The 20,449-nt window shown below is 36.6% G+C and overlaps 1 protein-coding gene across 4 annotated transcripts in view; it reads right to left on the bottom strand.

Moving 5' to 3' along the window:
* The window catches only part of NSUN7 (NOP2/Sun RNA methyltransferase family member 7), a 47,554-nt gene that overhangs the window by 8,338 nt on the left and 18,767 nt on the right, over nt 1–20,449 (bottom strand). For all 4 annotated transcript variants that reach the window (XM_070791350.1, XM_019962635.2, XM_019962634.2 and 1 more), the window contains exons 5-9: nt 18,557–18,709; nt 18,034–18,217; nt 15,722–15,932; nt 6,077–6,220; nt 2,215–2,316 (exon numbers count right to left, since the gene is read on the bottom strand). In XM_070791350.1, the coding sequence (XP_070647451.1) occupies nt 2,215–2,316; nt 6,077–6,220; nt 15,722–15,932; nt 18,034–18,217; nt 18,557–18,709 (794 nt within the window). The remainder of the gene's footprint in view (nt 1–2,214; nt 2,317–6,076; nt 6,221–15,721; nt 15,933–18,033; nt 18,218–18,556; nt 18,710–20,449) is intronic.

Here is a 20,449-nt window from a genome sequence, read left to right as displayed (position 1 = left end):
TCCATTAACAATCGTGAACAAATCTCTTGTGTTTTCAGTGGTGGTGTGGTTCAGTCACTAAACTGTGTCCAACTTTTGCGACCTCATTGCAACCTGCCAGGCTCCTCTGTCCATAGAACTCTCTCTGGGCAAGAATACTGGAGTGGGTTGCCATTTCCTCTCCAGGGGATTTTCCTGACCCAGGGATCGAACCTGGGTCTCCTGCGTTGCAGGCAGATTCTTTACCAACTGAGGTACAAGGGAAGCCCAGATGTCTGTACTAATACCACACGGTTTTGATGGGAATGATGTCTACAGATGCTTGCATGGCTCCCCTTTAAAGCATGTATTAGTAATATAGTCTGGCCAATAAATGAAGTAAATATAACTGAATCATATAGAAGTTGAAAATCCAATCCATGTGACCAACCTTATTACAAACACAAGCAAATAAATACTGCAGATTACCACAGCTTGACACTTCCAGCCATTCTTCCAAAAGCCATATCGCATAACTAGTTAAAAGGACTCTAGAGACAGACTTAAGTGTGAATCCCAATTCTGTTATTTACTGATTTATGAACCTGAGAAAGTTACTTACCTCTCCAATTCCTCAACTCTAAAGTGAGGTAATATTACTACCAGCAACTCACTCATGTTCACATTTACCAAGCACATACTACATGCTAAGCACTGTTCTTACTATTTAATACATACACACAAAAACCCCTGCCCCAGGGAGCTTATTTTCTATGTTTCATTGACATAAGACATAAACAGGGCTTCCCTGGTGACTCAGTGGTGAAGAATCCACCTGCCAATGCAGGAGACATGGGTTCCATCCCTGGTCCAGGAAGATCTCACATGCCGTGGAGCAACTAAGCCCATGAGTCTAACCTGAGCTCTAAAGCCCATGGGTTACAGCTACTGAACCCACAAGCTGCAACTGCTGAAGCCCACGTGCCTAGGCCCCTACTTCACAACAAGAGAATCCACTGCAATGAGAAGTCTGTGCACCACAATTAGAGAGTAGCTCCTGCTCTCTGCAACTAGAGAAAAGCCTGCACAGCAATGGAGACCCAGCCCAGTCAAAAATAATAAATAATTTTGAAAAAACATAAATAAATAGATTTTGGAATTCCCGGCTGGTCCAGTGGTTAGGACATAGCAGTCTCGCTGCCAGGGGCCCAGGTTCTTAGTTCCCATTAGGGAACTAAGATCCTGCAAGCTGCACAGTGAGACCCCACCTAAAACTAAAGCATTGGGCGGTGACAAATGCTATAGAGAAAATCAAAGCAGATATGGAGGATGGTTAGTTTCAAGAGATTATCTTGCAATTTCAAATAGAGCAATCATAGAAAGAATTTTTAAAATGTATTATTTATCAGCTCCCTAATCTTCCAACCAACTCATTTCATTGAACATATACATACTATCATATTCAAAATAGTGTTTATTAATAGCATCAGTTAAAAGGACAGAACTCCTCCATGTTTTTCTATTTTGCCTAATTTCTACTTCATATATGCTATATCTTTATATATTAAATCATCTATACCCTATACTAACCTTTGAGCCTTTGGAGGTCAGGATTTATCCAAACTCATATTCTTAACAACTGGCTTAATACCTGACCCAGAATAGACATCTGATAAACATGCACTAAGTTAATAAAAGTTAATGTAATTTCTCAGAGTCTTCTAGATTTCCATATCTAAGTGTGAAAGGGCATTGGTACTCAAAATCTAAATGTAGGGATTGAAGCAATAATATAAATACTTAAATGGCCTTGTTACTCAGATTTTAAGAGATCTAGGCTTTATCTTTAATTCATCTACTTTCTTTTTAGTATTAAACAAATTAAGAGTTTAACTAAAGTTGGAATTATAGAAGAGTTGTTAGGGCGATACAAAACAGAAAAATTACATTGAAAAGCCAAAGAAGAGAAACAGAGAAGATGAAATTATACAACAACTGATGTACATAATTATTTCATTTCACTATTAAGAAGCTGATAATTCTTCTTGCTAACCTATATTTAAAATGATAGTAAAGCATATATTTTAGAGACTTAGATTGGTAAAAATAAATATTTTGTTATTTTAAGGAACTATGACTAAGGGTTCTGGGAAATCCACTTATGGTTCACACATCATTGCCTGAATATGATAAATGAAGTATTAGTGTTTCTAAGATTTACAACATATTTCCAGTTTGTGCTGATAACAAACTTACATTTCATGGCATGTGCTAGCTGTTCATATTGCTGTTGAGCAAGAACATGAAGTTTATCTTCTGATGGGCCTCCTTGAGAGAAATCCTTAAGTAAATCTGTATCTAAAAACAAATATATGCTTTAAAATATATCACTATTAGATTTTTCATATATTGCTGTGATCACATTATTTAATATTTTAATCATTTTCCCTATTAATGAGTTTTCATAGAAAATATTTTTTAAAAATACAGTACTATAAAAATGCTGACTTAAAATTTTTAAATCTGAATTGATAATTTTGCTTAGTTTTAATATTACTTTTCTTTATTCTCCAAATTCTTATCATAGAGTTATCTAACCAGCCAAAATAAGTCATTCAAGCACAAAAGATAGGATGCAGTCAGCCTGAGTATGAATAAAGAGAAAAAAGATCTATTTTCCAAGGCAGAAACTGATGGGCTACAGTCAGATATGAGAAAGAAAGAATACAGTTAAAAACATTAGCTTACTAAAAGAAATCTTGGAAGAAAAAACTCCAGGGAAGCAACTGTATGTCTTCATAATAGATAAAAAAACAACAGATCAAGAAATTCTTACAGTAATTTTTTAAATTTCTAAAACTATTTTTAACATATTTCTTGATAATATTAACTAAGATATATTGACTACTACTCTATATAGATTATTTTATTCAACAACCCCTTGAAGCATTATTATCCCTCTTAACACTGAGAAAATTGTTCAAGCATACATTAAATAACTTGTCTAAGGTCATACAGCTACTAGATCAAAACCAGGTTCTAGCCTGGCAATCAGACCAAACTTCTAAGCCCTGTTTTATTCTGCCTCTCAGTAAGTCCCTGGAATATGTGCTAAGTCACTTCAGTCATGCCCAACTCTCTGCTACCGCCAGGCTCCTCTGTCCATGGGATTCTCCAGGCAAGAAAACTGGAGTGGGTTGCCATGCCCTCCTCCAGGGGATCATCCCGACCCAGGGATCGAACCTATGTCTCTTATGTCTCCTGCATTGGCAGGTGAGTTCTTTACCACTGAGCCACCAGGGAAGCCCCCTGGGAATATAAGAGGCAATTATTTATACCATATATTGGGCTGGTCCCCATTCCAGTAATATTACTAAAGGTTAATTAAACTTCATTTCTTTCCAATTTAGTTTTACACTTCACATTTTTCTAAGTCTTTAATCACTTTTTAAAGGACTATTTATACATTATTATACTCTAAAACCATATCAACTTACCTTTTTCACCCCATTTTAAAATAATTTCAAGTGGTTAACAAAGATCAATTTTATATATTCCTCAAATATAGGAATTTTTTTAACCATTCTAAAAATGGTTGTAATGTTTTTCAATATTAAAGTGTTTTTCAAACTAATTCATGATTTCTCATGAATCTAAGTTTATGATCACTAAATTTATGACTAATATTTTTACCATAATCACTAGGTCAGCAGCTCCTTATCTGCTCTGGCTATTACCTCCTCAAAGTAGTTTCCTTCAAAACCTTCCTTTTTTCCAAGCTTGCCTAAGACCACTTCTTGGCTTAGCTGGTCACCTTGTCAAGGATTTCAAAATATTACCAATATCTAGGAAACTTTATTTTCCCTTTTTGTCATTTGTGGTTCCCTTTGGTCTTTTCTCCCCTAGACTCTAGATTATTTTTACCAATGGTTTATTTTGTTCTGCGTTCCCACTTCAAGATGGCTCAGGCTAAGGCCAGTCTCACAGGAGTTCTAAGCTCGAGTTCTTTTGACTGCAGTGCTTATTGCAGCTGCTGCTATTACTTCCTCTCTTCTTTCAAAATTTAATTATTCTCTGATCATTTTCCAAAGTGAGTGTAGGAATTTTCTCAGTCTACCACACTCCCCTCTGAGCTGGTTATTCTTCTGTTTAACTCTCATGGAAAGAAATTTTCTGTAGCAAGACAGAATTCCATATGGTTCAGTATAAGCAAGACAGAATTCCATATGGTTCAGTATAAAAATTGTGTGGTATAGTGGGATTGTTTCTATAGTGTAGTATAGTGGAATATGCTAACTAAGCTGAATTTGAATTCCAGCTTTGAATCTAGCTACATGACCTCAGGCAACTTGCTAAATTTGTCTGAATCTTTGTTTTTTTGTCCCCTTTTATAAAACAGAGATAATTACATAACACTATCCTCACAAAGTTATTGTGAATATTAAGTTATAATGCATGAACACTTCCTGGAATATCGATTGGGGCATAGCTGTACTCCATAAATATTACTTTCCCTCAATTTCTTTTCCTTCATTTTAAATTCTTTCCTTGCTAGAAATAGCAAATAGTTACTCAACATATTCTGAATGTTAGTGGAATGTCTTCTCTGTTTAATATCCAGTTAACCTTATCTATGCCTTTCACTATAAACAAGGGATTAAAGTGAGAATCAATTTCAGTTAACATACTGTGATTAACAGCATGATTCAAAGGGCTGGAGTCAGAGCAGTAGTGTTTGAATCCAGGCTCTGACACTTACTAGTCAAAACACCAAGAGGCTTCAACCTCTCTGAGGCTTGTATTCCGTATTTGTAAAAGAGAAATAATAAGAGTTAACCACTTCACAGTGTTCTTGTAAGGACTTGATGAAATAATCCAAGCAAAGTGTTCAGTTCAGTGCCTTATATGTAACTGCTCAATAAATGTTAGTGTTAAAAATATTTCTTAGTTTATTAAAGAAGCAAATAAAATATTCTCAGAATTAACATTTGAGAAAAATCATAAAACATACATGCTGCAGGTTAAAGAAGTCTTGACTTTGAAAGTTTGTTTACAATTTGATTAGAATCATCTTAGGGCACAGCCTCTAGAGTTCAGTTCAGTTCAGTTCAGTCGCTCAGTCGTGTCCGACTCTTTGTGACCCCATAAATCGCAGCACGCCACGCCTCCTTGTCCATCACCAACTCCTGGAGTTCACTCAGACTCACGTCCATCGAGTCAGTGATGCCATCCATCCATCTTATCCTCTGTCATCCCCTTCTCCTCCTGCCCCCAATCCCTACCAGCATCAGAGTCTTTTCCAATGAGTCAACTCTTTGCATGAGGTGGCCAAAGTACTGGAGTTTCAGCTTCAGCATCATTCCCTCCAAAGAAATCCCAGGGCTGATCTCCTTCAGAATGGACTGGCTGGATCTCCTTGCAGTCCAAGGGACTCTTAAGAGTCTTCTCGAACACCACAGTTCAAAAGCATCAATTCTTCGGCGCTCAGCATACATGACCACAGGAAAAACCATAGCCTTGACTAGACGGACCTTTGTTGGCAAAGTAATGTCTCTGCTTTTGAATATGCTATCTAGGTTGGTCATAACTTTCCTTCCAAGAAGTAAGCGTCTTTTAATTTCATGGCTGCAGTCACCATCTGCAGTGATTTTGGAGCCCCCCAAAAATAAAGTCTGACACTGCCTCTAGAGTTAGGCAGATCTAAATCTTAATCCTGACTCTGTCACCAACTAGTTATATAACCTTATAAAAATGAATCAATCTCTCTCAGTCTCAGTTTTATTTATAAAATTCTCATACATTTTAATGCCAATATCTTGAGCTCTGGTATATACCAAAATAGTATACTGGCCAGCATCTGTTCTGATTGCCTACATCGCTCTAATTACTAAATATTTTGAATATCCCCCTTGTCCATATTTCACAGAACTGGTGTAAAAATTAAATGGTATAATGGTTGTAAAATACTTTCTATATAAGTGCCTTATATATGGTAACTATTCACTGATCAGATGTATCTATCATTTTAATGATTTTAAAAATAATGATTTTAAGTAACTTAATTTAAAAAATATTAACAAATTTAAATAATTTAGAAATTAAAAGTTAAAGCAAGTACCTTCATGCTCATTTAAAATAAATTCTACTGGATTACTAACACCAAGTCCTGAACAACGAGGTAGCAGCAGAATCACTTTAACTTTCTGTAATCGATGATCCTTTAATTCGAGTTTCATAAATGTCTCATGAAGTATCTCAATATCTGGGAGAAAAAACACAGAAAATGTATGCAAAATATTAATTAAAAAATCTTATGCAGTATGTAGTTATATCTATTTATCACTATTCATTTTTAAATCCTCAACCACACAAAATGTCATTTTAATGCAACCAGAAAAGAGGATTATTTTCTGATAACATCCTTAAGTTAACACATGAATTCTCTTAAGAGTCCTTCCTCCTTCACTTGAATGATTTTGAAGGTTAAATATCTTCTACATAAAATGTAATTTAAATTTTTCCATCCTGAACTTCAGATTCCATGTAAAGCAGTATGGTGTAGTGAACTTCCCTGGTGGCTCAGTGGTAAAGAATCCGCCTGCATTGCAGGAGTCACAGAAGACGCAGGTTCCATCCCTAGGTCAGGGAGATCCCCTGGAGGAGGGCCTGACAACCCATTCCAATATTCTTGCCTGGAGAATTCCATGGACAGAGGAGGCTGGTGGGCTAGAGTTCATAGAGTCGCACAGTCAGACACAAGTGAAGCGACTTAGCATGCACGCCCAGTGTAGTGGAGGGAACAGAGTTTTAGAGGCAGAAATACCCAAGTTTGAGTCCCAAATTCACTATTTACCTGTGTGACAAGCCTCTATTTCCTTATTTGTAAAATGGGATATTATTGTCCACACCTCATTTAATTGTAGTGAGGATTGAGATAAAGTAGTTAGGCTTAGCATTGTGCCTAGTATACAATAAATGCTCAGTACTGGTTACTTCCCTTTCCCATTTTTTTAATCCCCTTTTATATTCTATTTTCCCTGGAAAAAATTTTATTAGCATTTATTTTTTTTTTTAGCATTTTATAATTTTTACTTAAGCACAGTCTAAAGGCCCTTAGGGACCCTATAATTTAGGACAGTCTGCCTTCCCTCAGGTTGTAATTGTCTGTGACCCTAATATTAGGGCAACTCCCCCAGTCCTACAATGGCTCTCATTCTCCTCATCTGCTGAGGAGTCACTCTTGAAATTGCGATACCCTACCCCTTTCTTTTGTCTGATCAATCTTCTATTATGTCTCTTTTGAAAAAAAATTTTTTAATCAAGTGCACCTTTCTCTTTTTTCCCCCTATTTTTAACTCTTCATTGCAAAAGTTCAAACATTATGTCAAAAACCCCATAATATATAGTGATTTTTCAAATGTTCATGATATTGCTTCAACAGTGAAACATTCATGCCCAATCATGTTTCATCTATATCTGCACACACTTCCACCCCCATATTATTTTGAAACTATGAAATATTTCACCATTTATCTAAAAGATAAGAACTTCTTTAAAAATAACCCCATACATTTTAAAAAGTAATTCCTTATTGTCATCAAATTATAATAGCATCCAATCATGGCTCAAATTTTCCAAGTCTCACACATTAAAATTTTTTTTAGTTTGTTTAAATCAGGAGTTACATAGTTCACACATTGCAATGAGTCAATGTCTTACTTTAAATTTTTTTTGTTGACAGGTACCCTTTCCATTTTTTCTTAGCATTTATTTCTTAATATAACATGGTTACTTGTACTACTAGTTTCCCAGAGCCTGGATTTTGTTCTTTGCTTTCCTAGAGAGTAGTTTAACATGTTCTTGTCTTCTGTATTTCCTATAAATTAGTAGTTGGATCTTTAGAGCTTAATTTAGTTTCGAGTTCTTTTTTTTTTCCCTTGGGAGGTAGAGGGCACAAAACTAATTCACAAGTGATGTCATATTCATTCATTAAATTGCCTTTATGGTATGAGCAAAGGTGCTGCAAAATAGTCATATTCTAATTCCGACTTCTTTTTTTCATTTATCAGTTGGAATGCTTCTAAAATGAGACACTTTCGTTCTTCTACTACTTGGTTACCCAGTGGTTCCCATTCTCTCTACTTAAATAGGTAAAAATTCATAAGGGTAATAAAACCTGAAGTAGGAAAATCCCATGGACGGAAGAGCCTGTTAGGCTGCAGTCCATGGGGTCGCACAGAGTCGGACACGACTGAGCGACTTCACTTTCACTTTTTCACTTTCATGCATTGGAGAAGGAAATGGCAACCCACTCCAGTGTTCTTGCCTGGAGAATCCCAGGGACGGAGGAGCCTGGTGGGCTGCCGTCTATGGGGTCGCACAGAGTCGGACACAACTGAAGTGACTTAGCAGCAGCAGCAGCAGGCATGTATATTTTCAATTTTAGTGATCAATGCTAGTTTTCCAAAGTCACTGTACAAATTTATAATCCAACTAGCAGTGCTTGAGCATTCCTAATGTTCCATACCTTGCCAGCACATGGTATGACCATCTTTGAAAAATGAAAGTTTTCATTTAGATGAAGTTCAATTTATCTTTTCCTTTGTTGTGCTTTTGGTGTTTAAACAACCACTGCCAAATTCAAGGTCTGAAAGTTTTACCCTTGTGTTTTCTTCTAAAAGTTTGATAGTTTTACCTCTTATAAATAGGTTTTTTACCCAGTTTATGTGTATGATATGAAGTAGGGGGTCCCAACTTTATTCTTTCACATGTGGATATCCACTTATCCCAGCACCATTTGTTGAAAAGACTATTCTTTCTTTGTTGAATGGTTTTGGTACACTTGTTGAAAATCAGTTGACCATAAATGTAATTAGGGCTTTACATTTGGATTCTCAATTCTATTCCATTGATCAATGTTTATCTTTGCATGAAATATTCCCTTGGTATCTCTAATTTTCTTGAAGAGATCTCTAGTCTTTCCCATTCTGTTGTTTTCCTCTATTTCTTTGCATTGATAAAGGACAGAAACGGTATGGACCTAACAGAAGCAGAAGATATTAAGAACAGGTGGCAAGAATACACAGAAGAACTATACAAAAAAGATCTTCACAACCCAGATAATCACGATGGTGTGATCACTCACCTAGAGCCAGACATCCTGGAATGTGAAGTCAAGTGGGCCTTAGAAAGCATCACTATGAACAAAGCTAGTGGAGGTGATGGAATTCCAGTTGAGCTATTCCAAATCCTGAAAGATGATGCTGTGCAAGTGCCGCACTCAATATGCCAGCAAATTTGGAAAACTCAGCAGTGGCCACAGGACTGGAAAAGGTCAGTTTTCATTCCAATCCCAAGGAAAGGCAATGCCAAAGAATGCTCAAAGTACCACACAATTGCACTCATCTCACACGCTAGTAAAGTAATGCTCAAAATTCTCCAAGCCATACTTCAGCAATACGTGAACCATGAATTTCCTGATGTTCAAGCTGGTTTTAGAAAAGGCAGAGGAACCAGAGACCAAATTGCCAACATCCGCTGGATCATGGAAAAAGCAAGAGAGTTCCAGAAAAACATCTATTTCTGCTTTATTGACTCTGCCAAAGCCTTTGACTGTGTGGATCACAATAAACTGTGGAAAATTCTGAAAGAGATGGGAATAACAGACCACCTGACCTGCCTCTTGAGAAACCTATATGCAAGTCAGGAAGCAACAGTCAGACCTGGACATGGAACAACAGACTGGTTCCAAATAGGAAAAGGAGTACGTCGAGGCTGTATATTGTCACCCTGCTTATTTAACTTCTATGCAGAGTACATCATGAGAAACGCTGGGCTGGAAGAAGCACAAGCTGGAATCAAGATTGCTGGGAGGAATATCAGTAACCTCAGATACGCAGATGACACCACCCTTATAGCAGAAAGTGAAGAGGAACTATAAAGCCTCTTGATGAAAGTGAAAGAAAAGAGTGAAAAAGTTGGCTAAAGCTCAACATTCAGAAAACGAAGATCATGGCATCTGGTCCCATCACTTCATGGCAAATAGATGGGGAAACAGTGGAAACAGTGTTAGACTTTATACTGGGGGGCTCCAAAATCACTGCAGATGATGATTTCAGCCATGAAATTAAAAGATGCTTACTCTTTGAAAGGAAAGTTATGTCCAACCTAGATAGCATATTCAAAAGCAGAGACATTACTTTGCCAATAAAGGTCCGTCTAGTCAAGGCTATGGTTTTTCCAGTGGTCATGTATAGATGTGAGAGTTGCACTGTGAAGAAGGCTGAGCGCCAAAGAATTGATGCTTTTGAACTGTGGTACTGGAGAAGACTCTTGAGAGTCCCTTGGACTGCAAGGAGATCCAACCAGTCCATTCTAAAGGACATCAGTCCTGGGTGTTCTTTGGAAGGACTGATGCTAAAGCTGAAACTCCAGTACTTTGGCCACCTCATGCAAAGAGCTGACTCACTGGAAAAGACTCTGATGTTGGGAGGAATTGGGGGCAGGAGGAGAAGGGGACCACAGAGGATGAGATGGCTGGATGGCATCACCAACTCGATGGACATGAGTTTGAGTGAACTCCGGGAGTTGGTAATGGACAGGGAGGCCTGGCGTGCTGCAATTCATGAGGTTGCAGAGAGTCAGACACGACTGAGCAACTGAACCGAACTAAATTGATGTTTATCTTTATGCCAGTACCACATTGCCTTGATTACTAAAGCTGGGTAGTGAGTTTTAATATCAAGGAGTATGAGTCCTACAACTTTGTTCTTTTTCAAAGCTATTCCATGTCCCTTTGATTTCCATGTGAATTTTAAGACAATTCGAATGTCAATTTCTGAAAAATACCACCTAGGTTTTTTTTAATAGGGATTACATTAACTTTGCATTTTTTTCATAGATTCCTTAGAATTTTCTATATACAGAGCATTTTATCTGCTGATTCTAGATAACATGGCTTTATATATTTTGAGACTGTATTAGTCTTCTTTAGTACTGTATATTTACCTGATGAATTAAACATGTTCTAACTGTATTTCTAGTAATTTTTCTTGACTTAGCACTGCTTTCCTGTATCTCTTTTTGTTAGTATGTTTACTGGATATCTTTTTCTGTCCAATTTTTAATACGCTTTTATGTTAGGGGTATCTCTTACAAACAGCATTTTACAGTTGATCTTTAAAACCATATGATTATCTCAATAGATGCTAAGAAAGCCTTTGACAAAATTCAACATCTATTTATGATAAAAACCCTCCAGAAAGCAGGAATAGACGGAACATACCTCAACATAATGAAACCCACAAACCCACAGCAAATATTATCCTCAATGGTGAAAAATTGAAAGCATTTCCCCTAAAGTCAGGAACAAGACAAGGGTGCCCACTCTCACCACTACTATTCAACATAGTTTTGGAAGTTTTGGCCACAGCAATCAGAGCAGAAAAAGAAATAAAAGGAATCCAAATTGGAAAAGAAGAAGTAAAACTCTCACTGTTTGCAGATGACATGATCCTCTACATAGAAAACCCTAAGGACACCACCAGAAAATTACTAGAACTAATCAATGAATATAGTAAAGTTGCAGGATATAAAATCAACACACAGAAATCCCTTGCATTCCTATACACTAACAATGAGAAAATAGAAAGAGAAATTAAGGAAACAATTCCGTTCACTATTGCAACGAAAAGAATAAAATACTTAGGAATATATCTACCTAAAGAAACAAAAGACCTATATATAGAAAACTATAAAACACTGGTAAAAGAAATCAAAGAGGACACAAATAGATGGAGAAATATACCGTGTTCATGGATCGGAAGAATCAATATAGTGAAAATGAGTATACTACCCAAAGCAATCTATAGATTCAATACAATCACTATCAAGCTACCAACAGCATTTTTCACAGAACTAGAACAAACAATTTCACAATTTGTATGGAAATACAAAAAACCTTGAATAGCCAAAGCAATCTTGAGAAAGCAGAATGGAACTGGAGGAATCAACCTGCCTGACTTCAGGCTCTACTACAAAGCCACAGTCATCAAGACGGTATGGTACTGGCACAAAGACAGAAATATAGATCAATGGAACAAAATAGAAAGCCCAGAGATAAATCCACACACCTATGGACACCTTAACTTTGACAAAGGAGGCAAGAATACACAATGGAGAAAAGACAATCTCTTTAACAAGTGGTGCTGGGAAAACTGGTCAACCACTTGTAAAAGAATGAAACTAGAACACTTTCTAACACCATACACAAAAATAAACTCAAAATGGATTAAAGATCTAAATGTAAGACCAGAAAATATAAAACTCCTAGAGGAGAACATAAGCAAAACACTCTCTGACATACATCACAGCAGGATCCTCTATGACCCACCTCCCAGAATATTGGAAATAAAAGCAAAAATAAACAAATGGGACCTAATTAAACTTAAAGCTTCTGCACAACAAAGGACACTATAAGCAAGGTGAAAAGACAGCCTTCAGAATGGGAGAAAATAATAGCAAATGAAGCAACTGACAAAGAATCTCAAAAATATACAAGCAACTCCTGCAGCTCAATTCCAGAAAAATAAACAACCCAATCAAAAAATGGGCCAAAGAATTAAACAGACATTCTCCAAAGAAGACATACAGATGGCTAACAAACACATGAAAAGATGTTCAACATCACTCATTATCAGAGAAATGCAAATCAAAACCACAATGAGGTACCATTTCACACCAGTCAGAATGGCTGCTATCCAAAAGTCTACAAGCAATAAATGCTGGAGAGGGTGTGGAGAAAAGGGAACCCTCTTACACTGTTGGTGGGAATGCAAACTAGTACAGCCACTATGGAGAACAGTGTGGAGATTCTTTAAAAAACTGGAAATAGAACTGCCATATGACCCAGCAATCCCATGCTGGGCATACACACTGAGGAAACCAGAATTGAAAGGAACATGTGTACTCCAATGTTCATCACAGCACTGTTTATAATAGCCAGGACATGGAAGCAACCTAGATGTCCATCAGCAGATGAATAGGTAAGAAAGCTGTAGTACATATACACAATGGAGTATTACTCAGCCATTAAAAAGAATGCATTTGAATCAGTTCTAATGAGGTATATGAAACTGGAGCCTATTATACAGAGTGAAGTAAGCCAGAAAGAAAAACACCAATACAATATAATAACACATATATATGGAATTTAGAAAGATGATAACGATAATCCTGTATGTGAGACAGCAAAAGAGACACAGATGTATAGAACAGTCTTTTGGACTCTGTGGGAGAGGGCAAGGGTGGGATGATTTGGGAGAAAGGCATTGAAGCATGTATATTATCATATGTGAAACGAATCGCCAGTCCAGGTTCGATGCATGATACAGGATGCTTGGGGCTGGTGCACTGGGATGACCCAGAGGGATGGGATGGGGAGGAAGGTGGGAGGGGATTTCAGGATGGGGAACACATGTACACCCATGGCAGATTCATGTCAATGTATGGCAAAACCAAAACAATGTTGTAAAGTAATTAGCTTCCAATTAAAATAAATAAATGTATATTTAAATACATAAATAAATAAATAAAAATCCAGTATTGATGCTGTCTTGTAATTTAAGTAATAGTCATGCATATTTAATGTTTACTTGATTTATATATTCATATTTTAAGTTTAATTTACATACTTATTTTCTATTTATTTTGCCTTGTATATGTTAGTATGGTGTTTCCAATTCCATATTCCACATCTCCCCCTTAGCTATTAGTTTTACATTCTTTATTTATTGATTGCCTCCAATATTATAACACATTCATTGTTTTAGTCACTAAGTTGTGTCTGAATCTTTTGCAACCCAATGATATAATACCTTTATCATATCTTAGACAAAGCAAGGATGAGAGAACACATTAATTCTTTTCCTTCTCTAAATTATATACCATTATTTTAATTACATATGACACATATTTTTAGCTCCACAAGACATTAATTTACAATCCCGCAAGATATTAGACTACAACTATTTAGATTTACCTATGTACTAACCTTTTCCATTGCTCCTTTCTTCTAGCACCTATAACTTTCTGTATGAGATAATATTCCTTCTACTCAAAAAATAATCTGTAGTATTTCATTTATTGTATCTGCTGGTGACAAACTCAGGTTTTCTTTTCTGAGAATATATTTCACGTCAAAGGAAATTTCTGCTAAGTAAATAAACCTAACCTGGCAGTTTCTTTCTGCACTGAAGACACTGTCTCTGGCCTCAGCTGTCTTTGTTGAAGTAGCTAATTTTTATTTTTATTCCTATTTCATTAAAGGTAATATGTATTCTCTCTCTCATTGCTTTGAACATGGTTCTCTATCTTTGGTTTTCAGCAGTTATGCTATGATGTGCCTAGCATGTTTTTTTACACATTTATTTTTGCTGGAGTTCATAGGGCTTCTTGAATCTGTGACTTTCATCAATTTTTAAAACCCCTCCACCTGAATTTCACATATTGATTCTTCTCAACTCCTTTTCTCCTCTTTTTCTGGGTTCCTAATCACAACATACATGAGATCACTGGATCACTGAGTGTCATGTGTATTTTATGATCTCTTCCGTATTATTCATCCTTTTCTCTCTCCAGATGTTTCAGTCTGGATAGTTTCTTCTGACTCATCAGTTCACTGATTCCTTCTTTTAGTTCTAATTTACTGTTAAAATCTATTTCTTAATTTCACATATTGTATTTTCAGTTCTAGATTTTTCTTCTGGCTTTTTAAAAATTCTAAAAGTTTTTAAAAGTTCTAAAAGTTTTTTAAAGTTCTGGCTTTTTAAAAGTTTCTAGTTCTTTGCTGAAATTCTACAACTTGTCATTTAGTCTTTTAAGAATATTAATCATAAAGTTCACATCTGGTATCTCCACTGGACCTTCTGTGGGTTTTCTTCTACTGCAGTATTTTTCTTTTTATTTCACCCACATCTTTCTTCTTCTTCTTTTTTTTTTTTTTTTTTTGAGTGCCAGACACTGTATTTGAAAAAATTTAGGAGACAATATGAGATTCAGGATATTGTTTCTTTCTTCCAAAGAGAATTTACTTTTACCTCTGGTACACAGTGAAGCCTGGGCACTAGCAATGTTACATCACCGTAATTCAATTGGGAACTGAGATGACTGGAATTTGGGCTTTAGTTCATCAAAGGACTGATCACTACCCAGAGTGTACTTCAGTGCTCCAATGAAATCCTGGGAATTTACAGTCTACCTCTCCATGTTAAGCCCTGAATTCTACTTATTGTCTCTCTGACCCTGTGAATCTGTCAAAAGATTAGTTTTCCAGCTCCACTGAACCTATAATAAAATGTTATCTTTTGTCACAGCTTGATCCAGTGGAAACATTTTTTAAAAATAAGAAGCCTAAGGACTTAGAATCTGGTCCTAGATATTAGCTTTGTCCCTTAAGTGCTCCTGTGATTGTGTTCTTATGTATTACGAGATGACAATTTCTACCACTTACTTTAATTATTGTTTGAACCTCAAATTATGTAGTAGTTGAACGTTAAGCAATATACCAAAGTGCTAATATATTCATTAATTTAAACTGCAGTTGTTTAACCAATATTAAGCAACAGTAGTCTGATATAGTGGGGATTTTAGGAGTATATTTCATATACAGAGTTTTGCATTACAAAAAAAAAAACAAATTCAAATATTTTTAACATTTCTAAGTCTTACAGAACATAACACAAAGCAAATAAATATATGTACATACTTTTACATCCCATTTTTGTGAAAAGGTTCTTCAGGTCAGGATCCTTAGCTTGTGACTGCACTCCACACACAAATATTTTTGAGGTATTATTATTTGTTAAGACTGACATATGGGCAACTGTGTACCAGGAACCTGTATTGACCATTAAGATATCATCATCCATATTTAATAAAGCCTTTACGGAATGGACAGCGAGACTTCGAGATTTGTCCTACAAGATAAGAGTATGATTAGAATTTCAAAGGGTTTAGGTAAAACAAGGTATTGGCAGAAATCTTGAGGTTACCTAGCCCATTTTGAGTTTAAAACACCTTAAATATATGTCACAATATAAAGTTAGCAGTTTATATTTATAAACTTTATAAATTTATATGTATATATGTTTATATTTATAAAGTTAACAAACAAAATTGGTTTAGCTTAAATTATGACTGTTATCATTTAACTGTTACATAGTGATAGAACAACAGACTGGTTCCAAATCGGAAAAAGAGTACGTCAAGGCTGTATATTGTCACCCTGCTGATTTAACTTACATGCAGAGTACACCATGCAAAATGCCAGGCTGGATGAAGCACAAGCTGGAATGAAGATTGCTGGGAGAAATATCAGTAACCTCAGATATGCAGATGACACTACCCTTATGGCAGAAAGTGAAGAACTAAAGAGCCTCTTGATGAAAGTGAAAGAGGAGAATGAAAAAGTTGGCTTAAAACTCAACATTTGGAAAACTAAGATCATGGCATCTGGCCCCATCACTTCAAGGCAAATAGATGGGAAAACAATGGAAACTGACAGGCTTTATTTCTGGGGGCTCCAAAATCACTGTAGATGGTGACTGCAGCCATGAAATTAAAAGACACTTGCTCCTTGCAAGATAAGCTATGACCAACCTAGACAGCATATTAAGAAGCAGAGATATTACTTTACCAATAAAGGTCCGTCTAGTCAAAGCTATGGTTTTTCCAGTCACGTATGGATGTGAGAGTTGGACTACAAGGAAAGCTGAGCACTGAAGAATTGATGCTTTTGAACTGTGGTGTTGGAGAAGACTCTTGAGAGTCCCTTGGACTGCAAGGAGATCCAACCAGTCCATCCTAAAGGAAATCAGTCCTGAATAGTCACTGGAAGGACTGATGGTGAAACTCCAATACTTTGGCCTCCTAATGTGAAGAACTGACTCACTGGAAAAAACTCTGATGCTGGGAAAGATTGAAGGCAGGAGGAGAAGGGGATGACAGAGGATGAAATGGTTGGATGGCATCACCGATGCGATGGACACGAGTTTGAGTAGGCTCCGGGAGCTACTGATGGACAGAGAACCCTGGTGTGCTGCAGTCCATGAAGTCTCAAAGAGTCAGACACAACTGAGCAACTGAACTGAACTGAACTGATAGTAATAAGGCAATGCCAAACCCCCTAAATGTGATTAATAGATTACTGGTGTCCTGCCTTAGCTCCCATTCTTAAACTTTCATGAAAATGTACTCATCTGCCACTGCCATTCTTTCTTCCCCATCACACTGTCATCTAACTGGCTGCTAGCTCACAGAGATTAAAAGTAAGATGGTTGACAAGTTTAAAAAGGGCGCTAAGCAGATGAGTTTATACAACTGGTCTCAGTGCTCAATAGCATGTCACCACAAGATAAGGCCAAGAGACACTACCCAAGAATGCAGGTACTGTGAAGGGATAAACCTTACAAGATCAAAGTGATTCTGAGGCAAGAATTGGAATCTAAGGACATAAAAATTAATTTAACTCAATTTCTTGAACCTTTTATTTTTCATTCTATTGAAATACCATTATAACTCACGTTCTCTTCCTGTATTGATAGCCATTATACATATCTTACAAATCAAAGCTGTAAGACTATAGTAAAGAGATAATGGGAACATATTACACATTGCATTTTCAAATGCAGGATGGCACTAGCATCTTCCTCAGAAACAAAAAAAAGAAAAAGGAATCACCATGCCTTCTCTTGAATCCTCCCTTGGGACAGAAAAATACAGCTTTTCAGCTATAAGCAATACAAGTTCCCCCATCTATGGTGTCTTGGAAGGAGAATATGTTCCTTACAATATGCCCACTTCACATGGGGCAAAGATGCCAAAGTACAACAGGAAAACTGATGTAGCAGTGTTAATTTTATACTTCTATGTGGAAATTAGGCCTTATAAACCTCCTTGATAACCTATACAAAATATAATCAATTTCTTAGGTTTTAAGTAGAGAAATTCTTTGGGTAAGCAGGATTATTGAGAGAATCACAATATTGAGAACCACAGTGAAAGTAAAAATTTGTTTACCTGAAATATAAGTTTATAATCTTTAAAAAGATCTATATTTAGAAGATCACTTTTAAGATGAGATGGAAAAATTAAGACATCATAGCAATGTTGATCCACAGCAAAGACTTTATTATCAATATGCAATACAGATTTGACTTTATTATAACCATTTTTCTTCAAAGTATAATAAACTTCTTCAGGGCTGTAAATACATAATATTAGGTTATAATTACAAATATAATACATAAAAATGTATTTAATATCAGCATCTTTTTCCTACAATAAATAAAAGTATCATTGCATATACTGCATTAATGGAACTTATAATTTAAGCCATCAGTAAGTAAAAAAAATTTAGGGATAAAAAAGTTAACATATTTATTAAATTACTTTTGGTAATCTGGTGATAAAATCCTGAACGAAACTATAATTCCCACTCACTCCCTCAGATGAGCCCCTCATCCATTAAAAAGGTAATACTTTTATCACATTATTTTGAAAGGCAAGTGACTTGAGTAAAGAATTTGATGAGAACTCTTACCTGATTTTACAAGTATTTATCCAAGCATAAAGCGGCAAAGTGGAGGCCCTTAATTCTTGGTTCCTAACTGTTTCTGGAAGAATGTGGTAAATTGAAAGGGCATCATGTTTGATTCGACATCTTGCCAATGCTGCAGCCAATTTTGTCTTAAAACTAGAGACAGAAAATCCATTCTTGGTAACTACTGCATTGAAGACAAGACTATCAATTTTCCACTTGAAAAATTAACAATTAGATTTAGAATTATAATACTCTATAATTCTATTTCAAATTTTTGAAGTCTAAAGTTAAAATTTGCCATATTTAAAAATGGGAATCCCCCCAAATTTTTAAAAATGGAAACCCAATAATTCTGCTTCTTGTTTTTCAGGTTTTGCTATCTCCATATAGTTGTATATCTTAATCGTTTATAACAACAGCTGGTTGAAAGACAAATTTTATGTAGTAAAGGTGAAGGGCTTAGAGTCAGACAAATTTGAAGTTAAATTAAGGCTCTGTCACTTACTAGCTGTGTGACCTCAGGTATGATGCTGACTCTCACCAGCCTCAGTTTTCTCATCTGTAGAACGTGATCAGCTTACCTTGCTATTACTGTGGGGATTAGTATCATGGGGCTTCCCTGGTGGCTTAGCTGGTGAAGAATCCATTGCAATGTGGGAGATCTGGGTTCAAACCCTGGATTGGGACAATCCCCTGGAGAAGGGAAAGGCTACCCACTCCAGTATTCTGGACTGGAAAATTCCAGGGACTGTATAGTCCACAGGGTCGCAAAGAGTTGGACACAACTGAGTGAATTTCACTTAGTACCATGGGTGTCACCAAGCACCGTGCCTGGCAGGCACTCACTATTAGGTCAGTCTGTGTTATCAGAGATGGCAAGAGTGTAATCTTGACAAGATTAAGGAGCTTTCATGAATTGGTATCAAGTCCTTCCCAGTTCTGATTATCTCATATCTCATAGTTACAAATAACAGGAAAGAAAAACAAGAACTTGTTAGCATAAAATGAAAACCCAATGATTCTTTTTTAATCTTATGGCCTAAATCACTGGGAGGTATTGCGTACTGACTCTGTCTCCTTGACCACAGGTAATCAGCAGAAGGTGGGCACTTGACCCAAACCAGTCAAGAGAATTTTTTTGTGTAGTAACAGAGAGCCAAGTCAGTCTTTCTGGGTTTTGGTGCTGTACAATATAAAGCTCCTGAGTTGACAGCAGCCAAGTTTCCCATTCTACAAACAGAAAAAGAAGATGTAACAATGAAGCTAAAGCACACAAAGAGGCAGAGACCAGTGTGGAAGAGAGTCCTGAGCATACCTGAGTCACAGGATTGTCAGGAAGCATTTAATAGGAGGCTTCCTGTGTGCTATTTTGGATCTGTCATGAATCCTCTGTCCCTTATTAATTCCTGAGTATTCAGGAATTAAGTGGAGTAGCACACTGCTCCTGGGGGCTTAGGAATGCATGCATTTCCTTCGTTAGTTTTTCCATACAGTGATAAGTAACTATTTATGACCCTCTTCCTTTTTATGAACCATATGGTAAAAGTGATTATTTACAACCCTCCCTCTTTCATATGGATGACCTCATGTTTCCTTGATAACTTGTAAGTTTTGATTTTATCTCTGCTGAAAATAGCTACCTTGTAAGACAGTATAAATACTCACACAATGTTGAATAAAACACCTTTGCTCCATCAGAGCTTTGGTCCCCGTGTCTTTCTTTCTTTCTCTCTCTCTCTCTCAGGCTACTTCTCTGGAGCACAGAGACCCGTCATGCTCATTCTCCTGACCAGGTTTCTAAGACCCTCTCAACAAGGCACACTGTGCCTTCGCCCCCCTCGAGAGGGCGCCAGGTGGCTTCGTGAGCGATGCAAGCCCTGTGTCTAAGGACTT

This window comes from Bos indicus, chromosome 6 (genome assembly GCF_029378745.1).
Source record: "Bos indicus isolate NIAB-ARS_2022 breed Sahiwal x Tharparkar chromosome 6, NIAB-ARS_B.indTharparkar_mat_pri_1.0, whole genome shotgun sequence".
NCBI classification, from domain to species: domain Eukaryota; kingdom Metazoa; phylum Chordata; class Mammalia; order Artiodactyla; family Bovidae; genus Bos; species Bos indicus.
The sequence above is the reverse complement of the archived record's forward strand: the minus strand, read 5'-3'. Positions and strand labels throughout refer to the sequence as shown.